General features: G+C 46.7%; 1 protein-coding gene across 24 annotated transcripts in view; it reads right to left on the bottom strand.

The window, feature by feature from the left end:
• The window catches only part of UNC13B (unc-13 homolog B), a 261,972-nt gene that overhangs the window by 243,704 nt on the left and 634 nt on the right, over positions 1-17,634 (bottom strand). For 4 of the 24 annotated variants that reach the window (XM_070053873.1, XM_070053879.1, XM_070053875.1 and 1 more), the window contains exon 2: positions 8,554-8,690. The exons of 4 other annotated variants lie outside the window; for them this stretch is intronic. In XM_070053873.1, the coding sequence (XP_069909974.1) occupies positions 8,554-8,690 (137 nt within the window). Of the gene's footprint in view, positions 1-1,408; positions 1,528-2,409; positions 2,751-2,933; positions 3,067-8,553; positions 8,691-17,634 lie in introns of those variants that run through there. 16 more of the 24 variants (XM_070053891.1, XM_017340107.3, XM_008270748.4 and 13 more) reach the window with 10 other exon arrangements.

Genomic DNA, 17,634 nt, shown 5'->3' with positions numbered 1-17,634 from the left:
TTCTACACTCTTCCTTATTCTACTCAATCTCCTCAACGTAATCCAGTTTCTCAATGTGCCTCTTAAAAGGAAATGCCTCAGCTGAACAAAATTCCAGATCTGATCTGACCAGTGCTGTTGCCTCCTTTGTCTGGGCCACGATGAGTATAACAATACAACATCAGTTGCCAGGTAGTGACACAGTTCAAACCACAAGTGCTCTATCACTGTGGACTGAGGAACTTTTTAATTAAAAAAAAAAAAAATAGACTGTAAGCTAGATAAGAAAGAACATACTTCAGACAAGTGGAAAACACGCAATTTCAATGAGGTGTAAGAACAGAGCAGAGGCAGGAACAAAAGTGCTAGAGCCAAGTATCTGTACAAGGATAGGCAAAAATATAGGGTCAAAAAGGAGAGCTGGGACCAGAATATTGAGAGGCTTTAACATGCAGGCAGTAAGCCATGATTAAAGGGTTAGACCAAGCAAATGGCTTCTCGAATGAGATGGTTAGGATGATTAAATTAATACCAGTTTGCCGATTTCTACGTCACGTTAACTACGTTTGACTATATGGGAAAAGTTTCTAATTCAATTCTACTCCAGAATGAACCGAAATGGAGTTGTTATACAATACGACTACATACACTGCTTTCAGAATGTGTACATTACTCCTACTACCAAAATACAACACAAGGAATGTCATTTTAGAAATACGTATTTTTACCCTTTTCCTGTAAGCTTCCTCAGGATGAATACTTCACCATTTAATATGAACACCTACATACAAGGTAGCCATTGTTTCAGTAATTAAAATTATCAAGATCTCTATCAGAGAGACAATGAATGACCTGTTGGTCTCCATTTCTCCAGGTTCAAAAGAGGAGAAATTTGACTAGTATAACATTAAAGGGGAAAGAGGTTAGCCAAATCACAGCATTTCTAAACAAGGAAAGCTACCTGATATTAGAACAAATGAAAACAGCAGCAGCTCTTCTGAAGTTATTTAAATTCAGTTAAATAAGAATTTGATTTAAATGTGCTCCTGGCCTGGAGAGTCTTTCATAAGGACTATCTCTGCAATACGCTGTGGCAGCAGAGAATTAAACTGTCCAAGAGACATTGCAAAGCCCACCCTCTCCCAAATCCTGCTACTGAGCAGCAGGGATCTACAGGAATAGATGGATTCCCAGCTGCTGAGAGAAAACGTCTTACTAAAAGCAAGGCAAATTTTTCATTAATGAAAAATCAACCATGAAAGAAGAAACATTGAGTCTCATAATCCCCGGAAATCACCACATCCATTTTAGGTTAATGCAGATTTAACAAAAACAGTGGAAGAGAACACAACAAAGCAGTTGCATTTGCCAGCAGCTGGGGAAACACTGTTATCAGAGCCCTAGACCACAAACAACAAATGCTTCTTACCTGCGCAGCCAAAACAAACACCAACTCTTTATCCAGCACGAGGTGCCAGAAAAAGTTCTGGTGAGAGCTCTAGTGCAGAAATACTTTCACAGTGAAGCCACTTTCCCCCTTCTTGTTCAACACAGACATGACAGACTGTAACTTGAATTTCCCAGGATTGAATCCAAACCCTGCCCCTTCTGATCAGATAAGCCCTATAAAAATCACACTCCTTGCATTCATTCAAAACGAGTTTCTACTATGTCGGGGGCTGGGAATACTACAGAAAACAATAAGAGGCTGCAGTCTCACACACCGCGCCTCATCTTAAACCCCAAAGCTCTTGCTTTAAGATATCTTCTTAGGTGGGTCAAGTGTCCTCAGGGAAAAAAATAATCAATAAAGGCCCTTCCCCTTGAAGGACTGGAATGGAAGTGAAAATAAATCACGCCTCTTACGGTCAGCTCCCAAAGCAGAGAAGCCAAACACACTCTTCCAAGTGGAACAGGAGAATAATCTTCGCCTAGACTACAGCCGGGTTCAGGAAAGGAATGGAAACTAGACGACTGAGAGCTGCAAAACACGAAGGACGCTGGAAGAAGGGATGTGACAGCTGTACCACTAGCGCGATCAAAGAATTTCAAAAAAGAAACTAGCAGCTACAAGCAGACTGCAGTTTTACGGCGCAGGGAGAAGAAAGAAAGGCATGGGAGGTTGCCCACTACCGACAGGCACCAACCTTCCCGGTCTCAGCTCACCCACTCCCACGCGGCTGTGACCCATGCCGGCCAACAGCACTGTCACACGGCTACCACCACGGAGAGGTAAGGGTCCCTGACAGGGGCGTGGGCACATGAGAGTAGGAAAAAAGCTCCTCAAGCGTTTATAAGTGGCTGAACATAATCGCCCTCAAGGCACCGACGGGAAGCGAAGTTCGGGAGAGACGGTAGCCGGAAGCCCACGAGAAGCGTGTGCAAACCCCGCGGCGACCCCTCGCCTCCTACCCGAGTCCGCGCACTCACCGCGCACGCAGAGCAGTGACATGGCCGAGGCGCGGGCCAGCCTCCGCCGCGCCCCAGCCTCGCCGCCGCACCGGGCCGCTCGCTCTTTCCTCTCAGCAGGTGCCGCGGCTGCTCCCGCTACCCGCCCCACGGGTCCGGCCGCTCAGCATGGTCCCAGTCGCAGGCAGCGTCCCTCCGCTCCCTCACACCCTCCCCAATCTCACCGTCCGAGCAAACTCGGGACGGCGGTGAGTACCGGCTGGCAAGCGGGGGACTGGGCGCGGCACCGCGGCGCCATCGCCGGGAGGCAGGAGCGACAGGGACTCCCCCCCCTCCCCTCCACTCCACCCGGGATCAGTGCGAGCGCCTGGGCGGAACCAAGCCGTGGCGCCCCACCCCCTAGCCAATCAACTCACGCCCAGTCCACCGACCCCGCCCCCCACGAGCACGTAGGAGGCGGGGCCCCCTTCCGCTTTCCTTACGTGCGGAACCGAGGCAGCTCCGCCCACTAATAAGGCTCAAAGCGGGGCGGGGCTTTTTCTCACCTGCGTGAGGCGGGAAATGAAGCACTCTGCTCCTCGCACGTGGGTGAGGCTTCCACTCAGTAACAGATTCTTTTCATTGAAGAATTTCCACAGGACTTCCTTAAGGAATCCACTGCTGACAGCTGACAGAGTACTTGACTGTAATAATTTAACAAGGTCGCACCACACAGCCCACAAAGTTAAACATAAAGCATAAAGTCTGGAGACCCCAGTCCTATCTAGACGTTTTCTCATGCTTATTGTATCTCCAATGTCTGGAATAGTGTCTTGTATATAGAGACCAGTTACTGAATGGAGAATGTTGGAGAGATATTTTAATCAGAGGACTTCTGGCAACATGACACAGCACGTGTGAGGAAACAAAAAAAAAAAAAAAAGAGCAGAAAGCAAGAAGATAGACTCCTACAGCATGATGCACAAATCCACCACCACCCCCAAATTATGATTTAATTAGTTTGGGGTAGAGCTCAGAAGTCTGATCTTTTTAAGGTTTCTCAACTAATTCCATTTGTGCTGCCACAATTAGGCACCACCAAACTAGGTGCTTTATAAGGGCCTCATTAGCCCAGCTCAGATTTGCAAGCCCTTAGCCCCTTAGGATTCTGCCTGCCACACTCAGGGTGAGTCTCTCTAACAAGATCATTGCCTTCCAAAAGCAAACCCTGGTTACTATATGATTGCCGTCACTAGAAAAAGTGCTATGACAGAGTGACACTCGAAATGTTATAGCTAGGAGCCTAAGGAAGTAGACAAGAAGAATTTATCTTGCTACTATTTATCCAAATTTGCAGCAATACCCCAAGAAAAAAAAACTTTTTTAAGATTTATTTATTTATTTATTTGAAAGGCAGAGCTACAGAGAAAGAGAGAGAGAAAGAAACGGAGAGAGGTCTTCCATCCATTGGTTCACTTCCCAAATGGCCGCAACAGCTGGAGCTGGGCCAATCTGAAGCCAGGAGCCAGGAGATTCTTCTGGGCCTCCCATGTGGGTCCAGAGACCCAAGCACTTGGGCCATTTTCCACTGCTTTCCCAGGCCATTGTCAGAGAGCTGGATCAGAAGAGAAGCAGCCAAGCACTAACTGGTGCCCATATGGGATCCTGATGCTGCAGGTGGAGACTTAACCTACTATGCCATAGTGCTGCTCCCCACTCCCTAAAAATTTTGAAATCAACTCAGCTAGTCAACAGAGATGCCTCATGCCAAAGACAATAGGCATTCTCCCAGACTGCTGGGGGTTGGGATACCTAGCTATTTAGCCCAAGTGTCCTAAACCACAATAGCAAGGAATTAAAAACAGTTTGAACTTCTGGATTCTGGGACTGAGTTTAGAGACAAGAATAAACAGAGCTCTTATGGAACCAGAGATTCTCCTAGGGATGCAGAGGCCACCCAGTGAAAGATGGAAAGTCATTCTGCATTTAGGAGCAGTTCAGAGCAGCAGGAAATACCCTAATAAAATTATAAAGAGCGTGAACTTTGGAGCCATACAAGATTCAGCTGGTGTATTAACTATTGCTATGTACAGATTACCCGCAAACTCAGTGGTTGATTATCTCACAGTTTCTGTGGGTCAGAATCTGGGCATGGCTTACCTGGATCCTCTAGTTCAGAATTTCTCACTAGCTTCCAAGTGTCAGCTGGACTGGAAAAGGACCCACATCCACACTCACTCATGTGATGGTTGGCAGGGCTCAATTCCTCCTTGGCTTTCGGACTGAGAGCCTCAGTTCCTTGTCATATGGGCCTCTCTAACACAGCAGCTTGTTTCAAGGAAACAGGAAAGCTAAGGAAGCAATAGAATCTGCCACCAAAATAGAAGTCACAATCTTTTGTATCCTAATCACAGAAGCCACATCCCCTCCCTTTTACTGCATTCTCTTTATCAGAAGCAAATCACTCTCGAGGGAAGGGAATGACACAAGTGCATGAATACTACCAGGAGGCAGGATCTTTGGAGGGGCATCTTAGAAATCTTTCTGTAGAGGCAAGCATAGTGCAACAGAAGGTGCCACTTGGGACATCTGCATGTGTGTTCGAGTCCCAGCTACTCTGCTTCCAATCCTGCTTCCTGGTAATGTGCCTAGGAGGCAGCAGATGATAAGCCAAGTACCCGTCACCCACATAGAAAGTCCAAATGGAGTTCCCAGCTCCTGGCTTTGGCCTGGCCCAGCCCTGGTTTTTGCAGGCACTTGGGGAGTGCACCGGCAGATGGAAGATCTCAGTCTTTCTCTCTGTGTCTCCCTCTGTCTGTCACCCTGACTTTCAAACAAAGTTAAGAACAAAAGAAGGATGGAAGCAAGGAAAGAAATCTTACCACCATACCTAGATTTGAGTCCTAACTCTGGAACCTGTGACATTGAGTAAGTTATATTGTCTCAACTTCTCAGGCAGTAATAATGTTATCTACTTCATAGGATGGCTTTGAAGATTAAAAGAGTCAATTTATTTAAATTACTTGGTATGTACTAAAAACTCAACACATGTTGGTTATTCCTCAGGTTGTAGACACTAGAGGGAAATGTATCTCAGAGGTGAAAATGGGCCAAGCAGAGCAAGAGTCACTGTCTGAAGGTGATGCAGGCTCCATGGTAGCATAGTTTCCCAGTTAAAAGGAAAAATCCACAGGAAGAAACAAGGTGTTCTTCAGGCGCTTGACAACACCCGTTACACTCATCAGCATGCTAAGTGTATCTTTAGGAGCAACTTAGACAGTGATAGCAACACAGAGCGTCCCTGGCCCATGGTCATTAGTTATTCCAATACAGTACAGGGAAGTTCTTCAGCATTTGAAATTTCACCTTCAAATATAGCTGACAGGTGCTGGCACTGTGGCATAGCAGGTAAAACCACTGCCTGCAATGCCAGCATCTGACATGGGCACTGGTTCAAATCCCAGCTGCCCTGCTTCTGATCCAGCTCCCTACTAATGGCCTGCGAAAAGCAGAAGATGGCCCAAGTACTTGGGCCTCTGCCCCCGTGTGGGAGACGCAGATAAAAGTCCTGGCTTTGGCTTGGCCCAGAGGATGGAAGATGTATCTCTCTCTCTCTATATATATATATATATTTATGTGTGTGTGTGTGTGTGTGTGTATCTTTCTCTCTGCAATTAGGACTTTCAAGTGAATAAGCAAAACTTAAAAAAAAAAAAAAAAGACTTAGTTGACAGGAAGCTGAGAGCTAGGATTCTGAGACCAGAAAATGCAAAGGGGAAGAGGGATCCAGGAAACTGGATAATGAAGGGAATCCTAAAATCTCAAGAGAAAAAGGCCAAACACCCAGAGTCGACCCAATTGCTAGTTTTGGGGGAGCTCCAGACTAGGGTAAGAATTCTCTCACAACAGAACAAACACCCTCTATCAACTTTACAGCTTTAAAGAAAAAAATGTATGGAGCCAGTGTTGTGTTGTAGCAGGTAAAGCTGCTGCCTGCAACTTTGGCATCCCATACAGGAGCCAGTTCATATCCCGGCTGCTCCACTTGCTATCCAACTTCATGCTAATAGCTTAGGAAAAACAATTAAAGATGGCCCAAGTACTTGAGCCCCTGCACCCTGTGGAAGACTCAGATGGACGTCCTGCCTCGTGTTGTGGCCGTTTAGGGAGTGAACTAGTGAATGGAAAATCTCTCTCTCTCTCTCTCTCTCTCCACATTTAAAATGAATAAACGCTTCTTTTTTAAAACAATGTATTTATTTATTTGAGAGGCAGAGCTACAGAGAGAGATCTTCCATCTGCTGGTTCACTCCCCAAATGGCGGCAACTGCCAGAGCTGTGCCCATCTGAAGCCAGGAGCCAGGAGCTTCTTCTAGGTCTCCAAGGTGGGTGCGGGCACTTGGGCCATCTTCTATTGCTTTCCCAGGCCATCAGCAGGGAGCTGTATCAGAAATGGAGCAGCCAAGACTCAAACTTACACCCATATAGAATACCAGCACCACAGGCGGGTGCTGAATCTACTACACCACAGTGCTGGCCCCTGAGTAAACATATCTTAAAAAGGGGGGGGGGGGGGGGACAAAGCAACAGAAACAGAGAGAGAGAGAGAGAGAGATCTTCTATCTGCTGGTTCACTCCCCAAATTCCCCCGTCAGCAGGGGCTGGACCAGGCCAAAGACAACAGCTCCATCCGCAGGGACTCAGTTACTCAAGCCATTCTCCATTGCCTTTCCAGGATCAATAGCAGACAGCTGGGTTGCAAGCAGAGTATCTGAGATTTGAACTTCACTCCAAAGTGGGATACAGGTACCGCAAGTACCTATACCATGGAGCTGGCACTGTGGCGCAGCAGACTAAAGCCACGGCCCGCAGTGCCGGCATCCCCTATGGGCACCGGTTCAAGTTTCGGCTGCTCCACTTCTGATCCAGCTCTCTGCTATGGCCTGAGAAAGTAGTAGAAGATGGCCCAAGTCCTTGGGCTCCTGCACCCATGTTGGAGACCTGGAAGAAGCTCCTGGCTCCTTGCTTCGGATCGGCACAGCTCTGGCCGTTGCGGTCAACTAGGGAGTGAACCAGTGGATGGAAGACCTCTCTCTCTCTTTCTCTCTCTCTCTCTCTCTCTCTGCCTCTCCTTCTCTCTCTGTGTATCTCTGACTTTCAAGTAAATACATCTAAAAAAAGAAAGAAAGAAAGAAAGAAAGAAAGAAAGAAAGAAAGAAAGAAAGAAAGAACGAACTGTTGGGGAATAGTCCGCAGTGGCATCGCTAGGTGGAGGTTTTTAGTTTCAGTTTTGACGGGGGGGGGGGGGGGGGGGGTGTTTCCAATGGGCGGGGCGCTTCAAAGGTGGAGGGATCGAGGTCACAGTAAACAACAAGATGGCGCCAGGAACCCCCCCCCCCACAGTGAGTCTGCCGTCTGCCTGCCTGCCTGCTGCGTGACACCTCACCTGATTGGCCAAAGGACGCGTGCCCTTCACGTGAACAGAGACCGGATTGGTGTGCCTGATGCATGGACTCCAGCTTGCTTCTGATTGGTCACATATTGTATATAAGCCGCGGGTGTGAGGAGGAAGCTCTCTCTCTCTCCTCTCCTTTCCTCCTTCCTTTGTACCTCTGTCACGTCTACTTTCTCTAATAAAAAGTCTACTGAAGACCGATAAGCGTCGTTCGTTCTTTTCTCGCCCGAGAAACCATTGTCGCGGGCCCTGGGTTGAGTCTGCTGGCCAGACTCTCCGAGACACTCGCGGCACAGAACAGGGTGAAAAGGGCTTTCCTAGATTAAACAGGATATGAAACATATGTAGAAAGGAAGAAAGGGAAAGTATAGGTTTGGGGAGGAAGATAAGTTTCCTTTTTGGTCACGCATATTAAGTTTGAGATGGCATGGAATATCCTTGCAGGTATACCTATTTGATAGCCAGTGATGCACAACTGGACCCAGAGAGATAGGAATTTCAACCAATAAAAGTGCAACTATGTTAATCCCCATTTCGTTGATTAAAAAAAATTAAGGCATAGGCCGGTGCCACGGCTCAATAGGCCAATCCTCCACCTGCAGCGCCAGCTGGTCGGGGCGCCGGATTCTGTCCCGATTGCTCCTCTTCCTGTCCAGCTCTCTGCTATGGCCTAGGAGTGCAGTGGAGGATGGCCTAAGTCTTTGGGCCCTGCACCCGCATGGGAGACCAACCTGGCTCCTGGTTTCGGATCAGCGCAGTGTGCCAGCCGCAGCGGCCATTGTGGGGTGAACCAACAGAAAACGGAAGATCTTTCTCTCTCTCTCTCTCTCTCTCTCTCTCTCTCACTGTCCACTCTGCTCCACTCTGCCTGTTTAAAAAAATAAATAAATAAATAAAAGCACAATCTGAATACAAACCCAGCAGTATCACTCACCAGAGCTCAAGCAATTGGCCATAATGCCTTTTTTTTTAAGATTTTATTTATTTAAGAGATAGAGTTACAGACAGTGAAGAGAGAAACAGAGAGAAAGGTCTTCCTTCCATTGGTTCACCCCCCAAATGGCCACTACAGCCAGAACTATGCCGATCCGAAGCCAGGAGCCAGGTGCTTCCTTCTGGTCTCCCACACAGGTGCAGGAGCCCAAGCACTTGGGCCATCCTCCACTGCCCTCCCAGGCCACAGCAGAGAGCTGGACTGGAAGAGGAGCAACCGGAACTAGAACCCAGCACCCATATGGGATGCCAGCACCTCAGGCGGAGGATTAACCAAGTGAACCACGACGCTGGCCCCCATAATGCCTTTCAAGTACTAATAGAACCTAGCAGAGACTGTGGGTAGAATTAGGATAGTTTTCCCAAAGGAAGTAGAACGTGGAGGGGATGGATCTCAAAGGATGACTAGGACTGGACATGAAAAGATGGAAGGCAGGGTGTGCCATACACAGAGAATAAATAGCCTGAGCAAATAAGGAAATAAAAGCATAGAACCTGTGCAGGTATTTAAGAGTATGTTATAAAAAATTTGAGGGTTGGAGCCATAAGGTTGCTAGGAAGACTTCAGAAGGAGAACAGATGTCAGCTTGTAGAGAACACCTACTTTTAAGAGACAGGAGGGGAGCTGTCATTGTGGCACAGTGGGTAAAGCTGCCGCCTGCAATGCAGGATCCCCCATGGGCACTGGTTAGAGTCCAGCTGCTCCACTTCTGATCCAGCTTCCTGCTAATGGCCTGGAAAAAACAGCAGAAGATGGCCCAAGTGCTTGGGCCCTGCCACCCACGTGGGAGAACTGGATGAAGCTCTGGGCTTCAGGCTTCAGCCTGGCCCAGACCCAGCAATTGCAGCCATCTGAGGAGTGAACCAGAGGATGGAAGTCTCTCTGTCTCTCCCTCTTTCTCTCTAACTCTGACTTTAAAATACATTAATAAATCTTTTTAAAAAATAAAAAGACAGGAGGAAGAAAAGGAGACAGGGCTGGCACTGTGGTGCAGTAAGTTAATCCTCCACCTACGAGGCTGGCATCCCATACAGGTGCCGGTCCTAGTCCCAGTTGCTCCTCTTCTGATCCAGCCCTCTGCTATGCCCTGGGAAAGCAGTGGAAGATGGCCCAACCACTTGGACCCCACCCCTACGTGGGAGACCCAGAAGAAGCTCCTGGCTCCTGGCTTTGGATCAGCTCAGCTCTGGCCGTTGCGGCCATCTGGGGAGTGAACCAGCAGATGGAAGACCCCTTTCTCTCTGTCTTTCCCTCTCACTGTCTGTAACTCTGACTCTCAAATAAATAACCAAAGTCTTAAAAAAAAAAAAAAAAAAAAGAGGGGCTGGTGCTGTGGCACAGTTGGTTAATGCCCTGGCCTGAAGCACTGGCATCCCATATGGGCACCCTGCTCCACTTCCAATCCAGCTCTCTGCTGTGGCCTGGGAAAGCAGTAGAAGATGGCCTAAGTGCTTGGGCCCCTGCACCCACGTGGGAGACCCGGAAGAAGCTCTTGCTCCTGGCTTCGAATCGGCACAGCTCCGGCTATTGGAGCCATTTGGGGAGTGAACCATCGGATGGAAGACCTCTCTCTCTCTCTGCCTCTCCTCTCTCTGTGTAATTCTGACTTTCAAATAAATAAATAAATCTTTTAAAAAAGAAAAGAAAAGATTACTGTTAGAATGGAAGAAAGAAAGAGAGAGGAGAGAGGGAGGGAGGGAGGAAGGAAGGAAGGAAAAGAAAAGGAAGGGTCAGAGAGAAAAACAAGACACACAAATGACTTTCCTTGAAGACAGGTATAATAGATGTATTTTCTTCAAATTACAAACATTATCTTATTGAAGGGTAATTGAACATTTATCTACTCTAAACTCAGAGCTCCTGAAAAGCAATGGACATTTTTTTCTCTATCCTTAAGACATAGTACAACACCTGGCACATTGATTCATGAACAAAAATGATTTGTTGATGAATTAAATAAATGAGTGAATTAATGAATAAGAATGTTTTAAGAACTGGTTACTAGGGGCCAGCTCTGTGGTATAGTGGGTAAAGCCGCCGCCTAAGATGTCAACATCCCATATGGGCACCGGTTTGAGACCTGGTTGCTCCACTTCCAATCCAGCTCTCTGCTGTGGCCTGGGGAAGTCCTTGGGCCCCTGCACCCACATGGGAGACCTAGAGGAGGCTCCTGGCTCCTGGCTTCAGATCAGCAAAGCTCCAACAGTCATGGCCAATTGAGGAGTGAACCAGCAATGGAAGACTTCTCTCTCTCACTCTCTCTCTCTCTCTCTCTCCCTCCCTCTCTCGCTGCCTCTGTCTCTCTGTAACTCTGCCTTTCAAATAAATAAAATAAATCTTAAAAAAAAAAGAATTAGGGCCGGCGCCACGGCTCAATAGGCTAATCCTCCGCCTAGCGGCGCCGGCACACTGGGTTCTAGTCCCGGTCGGGGCATCGGATCCTGTCCCGGTTGCCCCTCTTCCAGGCCAGCCCTCTGCTGTGGCCCGGGAGTGCAGTGGAGGATGGCCCAAGTGCTTGGGCCCTGCACCCCATGGGAGACCAGGAGAAGTACCTGGCTCCTGCCATCGGATGAGCGCGGTGCACCAGCCGCAGCGCGCCAGCCGTGGCGGCCATTGGAGGGTGAACCAACGGCAAAAGGAAGACCTTTCTCTCTGTCTCTCTCTCACTGTCCACTCTGCCTGTCAAAAAAAAAAAAAAAAAAAAGAATTAGTTACTAGGGCAATAGTTGTGGAGCAGCAGATTAAGCTGTTACTTGGAATACCTGCAACCCATATCAGAGTGCCTGGTTTGAGTCCTGACTATGCCAGTTCCCATCCAGTGCCCTGCTAATGCACATCCTGGGAAGCAACATATGATGGCTAAGTTCTTGGGTCCCTGCCACCCACACAGGAGACCTAGATTGAGTTCTGGGCCCCTAATTTCAGCCTGGTCCCAGGACTGAATGTTGTAAACATATGGAGAGTGATCCAGCAGATGGAAGATTCTCTCTCTCTCTCTCTCTCTCTCTCTGCCTTTCAAATAATTAAAAATAAACATTAAAAAAAAAAAAAAAAGAATTGGTTACTGTTGGGGCTTCCAATCCAGCTTCCTGCTATTATGCACCCTGGAGGCAGAAGGTGATATTGCAAGTACTTGGGTCCCTGCCACCCATATAGGAGCCTCATATGGAGTTCTGGGCTGCTGGTGTTGGCCTCACCCAACCCTAGCTGTTGCAGGAATTTGGGGATTAAATCAGTGAGTGGACAGTGTTTCTCTTTCTCTCTCTCCCTCTCTCTCTTGTTCACTCTTTCAAGTTGAAAAAAAATTATTACTGTTAAAGACAAGCAAAGTAGTAATGACAGACTTAAATCAGCAATATACTATTGCAATAGGGGAAAAGTACAACATGAACTGAACTCCAATTTGTACAGTGGAAACTAGGCCTTTAAAAGAGAGAATGAAATCGCTTCTCGGCCTTTTGACTAAGATCAAGTGTGAAGAAAGGATGATAAATGGAGGATGAGCAGCCAGCATGTGGCCCCGCAGGTTAAGCTGCCACTTGCAATGCTGGCATCCTATGTTGGAGTGCTGGCTGGAGTCACAGCTGCTCTGCTTCCCATCCAGCTTCCTGTTAATGCACCTGAGAAAGCAACGGAAGGAGTCCAAGTAGTTGGGTCCCTGCCACCCGTGTGGGAGACCTAGAAGGACTTCCTGATTCCTGACAGATTCTTGATTCCTCACATGAATGTGGCCTATTTCAACCATTTGGGGAATAAACTGGTGAATAGGAACATCTCTCTGTCTTTCCCTTTTTCCCTATCATTCTACCTTTCAAATAAGTAAATCTTTTTTTTTTTTAACTTTTTTTTCTTTGACAGACAGAGTGGACAGTGAGAGAGAGAGACAGAGAGAAAGGTCTTCCTTTTCCGTTGGTTCACCCCACAATGGCCGCTGCGGCTGGCACACCGCGCTGATCTGAAGGCAGGAGCCAGGTACTTATCCTGGTCTCCCATGGGGTGCAGGGCCCAAGGACTTGGGCCATCCTCCACTGCACTCCCAGGCCACAGCAGAGAGCTGGACTGGAAGAGGAGCAGCATGGACAGAATCCGGCACCCCGACCAGGACTAGAACCTGGTGTACCGGCGCCGCAAGGCAGAGGATTAGCCTAGTGAGCCGCAGCACTGGCCATCAAATAAGTAAATCTTAAAAAGTAAATAAATTGGGGCTGGTATTGTGGCATAGCAGGTAAAGCCTCCACTTGCGACACCGGCCTCCCATGTGAGCACCAGTTTGAGTCCTGGCTGCTCCACTTCCAATCCAGCTCCCTGCTAATGGCCTGGGAAAAACAGAAAATGGCCCAAGTTTTTGGGCCCCTGCCACCCACGTAGGAGACCCAGATGAAGCTCCTGGCTTCGGCCTGGCCCAGCCCTGGCCATTGCAACCATTTGGGGAATAAACCAGTGGATAGTAGATTCTCTGTCTTTCCCTCTGTCTCTGTAATTCGGACTTTCAAAATAAGTAAATAAATATTTAAAAAATAAATAAATAGAAGTACTCTGACCCTTCTCTTCTTAGCATCCTAAAGGCAGGAGATAAAATGAAAAGACCCATTTGGAAGATGTCCTTCTTATACCAGAAGGAAAATACCATTCTAATCATCAAGGATGAGAAGTTGAGGCCAAGGAAATACATGCAAATAAATCTTAGTCCACTAACCCTTATCTTCCTGGTCACTTCTCCCCCTAATCAACTACCCTAGCCCCAGCCCCTGGGCCTGGAAACGTCTTTACAGTTTCCTATTCTTTGATGCCTGGCTCCAGCCATATCTTTGGGTCTTCACATCCTTATAAAGGCTTCCATGTCATGTAAACTTACATTGAAAGTGTATGAGTTGTTTTTCCCTGATAATCTGTCTTATGTCTATTTTTCTTAGGCCCAGCCAAAAACCCTACCATGGTAGAGATAAAATTTGGCTTCCCCTACATTTAACTGGCGTTTATCAAAGTTAGACTCCTACCCTCCCACAAAGACTGGAAGACAGAGGCTTTATCTTGAGCTGTGGCTTGAGACAACCAGTAAATCCTTCTGAAAGCTTTGAGTTTTCTCAGGCAGATACTTTAAGGGTAACAGGGTCATACTAGGGAGACAGCTGAGTTGTTGGAAATTAAGTCGGTGTTTGTTCAAGTCTTCACAGGCCAAGAATGGAGTGCTCAGAGAAGTCTGGCTAGGATTTAATAAGGAGAGACTCTTTATCATCAGTAAATACCGCTGAGTGCTGCCAAGATTTCTAATTAACAATTTTACTGAGGTATAATTTATATATCATAAAATTTATCTTAAGTGTATAGTTCAATGATTTTCAGTAAATTTACAGAGTTGTACAACCATCACTACAATTCAATTTCTACATATATTTGATAGAAATATGCATACATCAATTCACTATTTTTTTTAATTCATAATAAAAGTAAGACCTACTTGGGTTATTGGTTACTTCTAGTAATGGTAGGTAAAGAGAGAGAGAGAGAAGGGAATAAGATTAGAGAGAAGTGTATACAAGGACTTCAACTTTATCTGAAATACTAATTTCTTTAAAACAGAATTCGAGCTGTCTCCTATGTGGGTGCAGGGGCCCAAGGACTTGGGCCATCTTCTACTGTTTTCCCAGGCCACAGCAGAGAGCTGGATTGGAAGAGGAGCAGCCAGGACTAGAACCAGTGCCCATATGGGATGCCAGCGCCACAGGCAGATGATTAACCCACTGTGCCATGGGCCAGGCCACAGTTACTTTACTTTTGATCCAGTTTCCTGTTAATGTGCCTTGGAAAGCAGCAGAAGGTGGCCCAAGTGCTGGGGCCCCTGCCACTCACGTGGGAGACCTGAATGGAGTTCTGGGCTCCTGGCTTCAGCCTGGCCCAACCCTGGTTTTTGTGGCTATTTGAAGAGTAAACCAGCAAATGATAGATCTCTCTCTCTCTCTCTCTCTCTCTCTCATAACTCTTCCTTTCAAATACATAAAATAAATATTTAAAATATAATAATAAATAAAAGAGAATTTGAAGCAAATGTGGTAAAATATTTAGATAAGACTGTTAAGAATATATTTGTTTAGTATTTTAGTATTCTTTATAATTTTATGTATGCTTAAAATGTTTCATAAAGTTCTTAAATTTTGTAGAATACTCAGAATGTTTACACATATAATTTTTTAAAAGATTTATTTATTTGTTTGAAAGGCAGAGAAAAAGAGAGAGAGAGAAGTCTTCCATTCACTGGTTCACTCCCCAAATGGTTGCAACAGCCAGAGCTGGGCCAGTCCGAAGTCAAAAGCCAGGAGCCAGGAGCCTCTTCTGGGGTCTCCCACGTGGGTGCAGGGGCCCAAACACCTGGGCCATTCCTCTACTGCTTTCTCAGGCCATAGCAGAGAGATGGATTGGATGTGGAGCAGCCAGGAATCAAACTGGCACCCATATGGGATGCTGGCATTTCAGGCAGCAGCTACATCCACTATGCCACAGTGCTAGCCCCTGCTATAATTATTATGTCAATTACAACTTTTAATATTAAAAATTGTATGCATATTATAAATATTATACACATTTAAATATATAAAATACAAATCAAATAAATGAGAGTCAGACAAGATAAATGCAACCTCAAAACTAAAAGATTGCAATGCAATATATAGAGTATAATGCCAATAGTGTATGTATATGTGAATATACCACATATATACAGACATAAACAGAACAATATGATGTGATGGAAGTGGCACTTTATCTCTGAGGTAGAAACAGTCTAATCAGGAGAGAAACATCAGACAAATGGCAACTGGGAGATGGTGCTGTGGTGTAGCAGGTAAAGTTTCTGTCTACAGGGTCAGCAGCCCATATGAACACCAGTTCAAGTCCCATCTGCTCCACTTCAGATCCAGCTCCCTGCTAAGGTGCCTAGGAAAGCAGCAGGAGATGGCCCAAGTCCTTGGGTCCCTGAACCTATGTAGGAGCCCCCAGAAGAAGCTCCTGGCTCCTGGCTTCGGCCTGGCCCTGCACTGGCCATTGCGACCATGTAGGGAGTGAACCAGTGGATGGAAGATCTCTCTCTCTCTCTCACTGTGGTTTTCAAATAAATAAAGAAATATTCTTAAAAAATTATTCAACTCACTAGGCTAATCCTCCACCTTGCAGCGCTGGCACACCGGGTTCTAGTCCTGGTCGGGGCGCTGAATTCTGTCCCGGTTGCCCCTCTTCCAGGCCAGCTCTCTGCTGTGGCCAGGGAGTGCAGTGGAGGATGGCCCAAGTACTTGGGCCCTGCACCCCATGGGAGACCAGGATAAGTACCTGGCTCCTGTCATCGGATCAGCGCGGTGCACCGGCTGCAGCGCGCCGGCCGCGGCGGCCATTGGAGGGTGAACCAACGGCAAAAGGAAGACCTTTCTCTCTGTCTCTCTCTCTCTCACTGTCCACTCTGCCTGTCAAAAAAAAAATTATTCAAGATACCTCACCAAGGATGGGCATTTGGCACAGCAGTTAGGACATCACTTAGGATACCTGCATCCCATGTGGGAGTGCCTGGTTCATGTCCCACTTCCAGTCCCAATCCAGCTTGTTGCTCATGTTCACAAGGGAGATCTGGATTGAGTTCCAAGCTCCTGACTTTGGTCTGCCCATTCCTGACTGAGGCAGGCACTTGGGGAGTGAGCCAGAGGGTGGGAGGTTCTGTGTGTGTGTGTGTGTGTGTGTGTGTTTCAGACAAAATAAAAGAGGGGAAAAACTGACTAGTTCTGTTCAAAACTGTCAAGGTCACCAAAAACATGGGAGTTTATCACAGCCAAAGAGACTTGCTGACTAAATGTAATGTTCTAGGCTGAGTGGAATCTTGGAACAGAGCAAGGATGCAAGGTCACAACTAATGAATCTCACTAAAGTGTGGTCTTTAATCAATGATGATGTATTAGTGTCAGTTCATTAATTGTAGCAAGTGAACCATATAATGTAAGATATTAATACTAGGGAAAACTGGGTATGGGGTATTTGAGCGAAAACTATACTGCCTTATAAGTTTTATGTAAATCTAAAAAGTTTATTTTTTAAAGATCTATTTATTTATTTGAAAGGCAATACATACTCTAATACATAGAGGCAGAGAGAGAGAGAAAAAGAGAGAGAGAGCGGTCTTCCATTTGCTGCTTCACTCCCAAGATGGCCCCATGGGCTAGAGCTGTGTCAATCTGAAGCCATGCAGGGACCCAAGGACTTGGGCCATCTTCTACTGCTTTCCCAGGCCACAGCAGAGAGCCTGATCGGAAGTGCAGAAGCCGGAACTGGAACTGACGTCCATATGAGATGCCAACACTGCAGGTGGCGGCCTTACCCGTTATGCCACAGTGCCAGCCCAAAATTTTATTAAGTCAAGTAACCTACCTGAATCTATACAGCTTTTTTAAGTGCCCACAGTTCGGAGACCAACCCAGATGGCTATGAAATCTGTATCTTTTCCACTATATAACACTCAAATTTATCTAGGATTATATAAGTATTTGTATTACGGTCTAAACAATAAAGGGCAGAGAAAATGGTTTGCTTGTTTTTCTCTTTTCTGTGCGTGCCTAACACACCAGTGGCATTGAGTAAACCTATTTAAGTGATCAAATAAAATCGGAGAACCTATAAGACTTCCAGAAAATTTCAGGCCCGACTCAGGCCACCAGCTCCTCATAGAGACCCGGGATTGGGGAGCCCAGGGTCGTGGTTTGGCAAGTGTCCTGTGCTGCCATCTACCGGCGTGTGCGAGGCGTCGCCCTGAACTGCGGCACTTCCCCGTGGGCAGATGCGCGAG

This window comes from Oryctolagus cuniculus, chromosome 1 (assembly GCF_964237555.1).
Source record: "Oryctolagus cuniculus chromosome 1, mOryCun1.1, whole genome shotgun sequence".
Lineage (NCBI taxonomy): Eukaryota > Metazoa > Chordata > Mammalia > Lagomorpha > Leporidae > Oryctolagus > Oryctolagus cuniculus.
The sequence above is the reverse complement of the archived record's forward strand: the minus strand, read 5'-3'. Positions and strand labels throughout refer to the sequence as shown.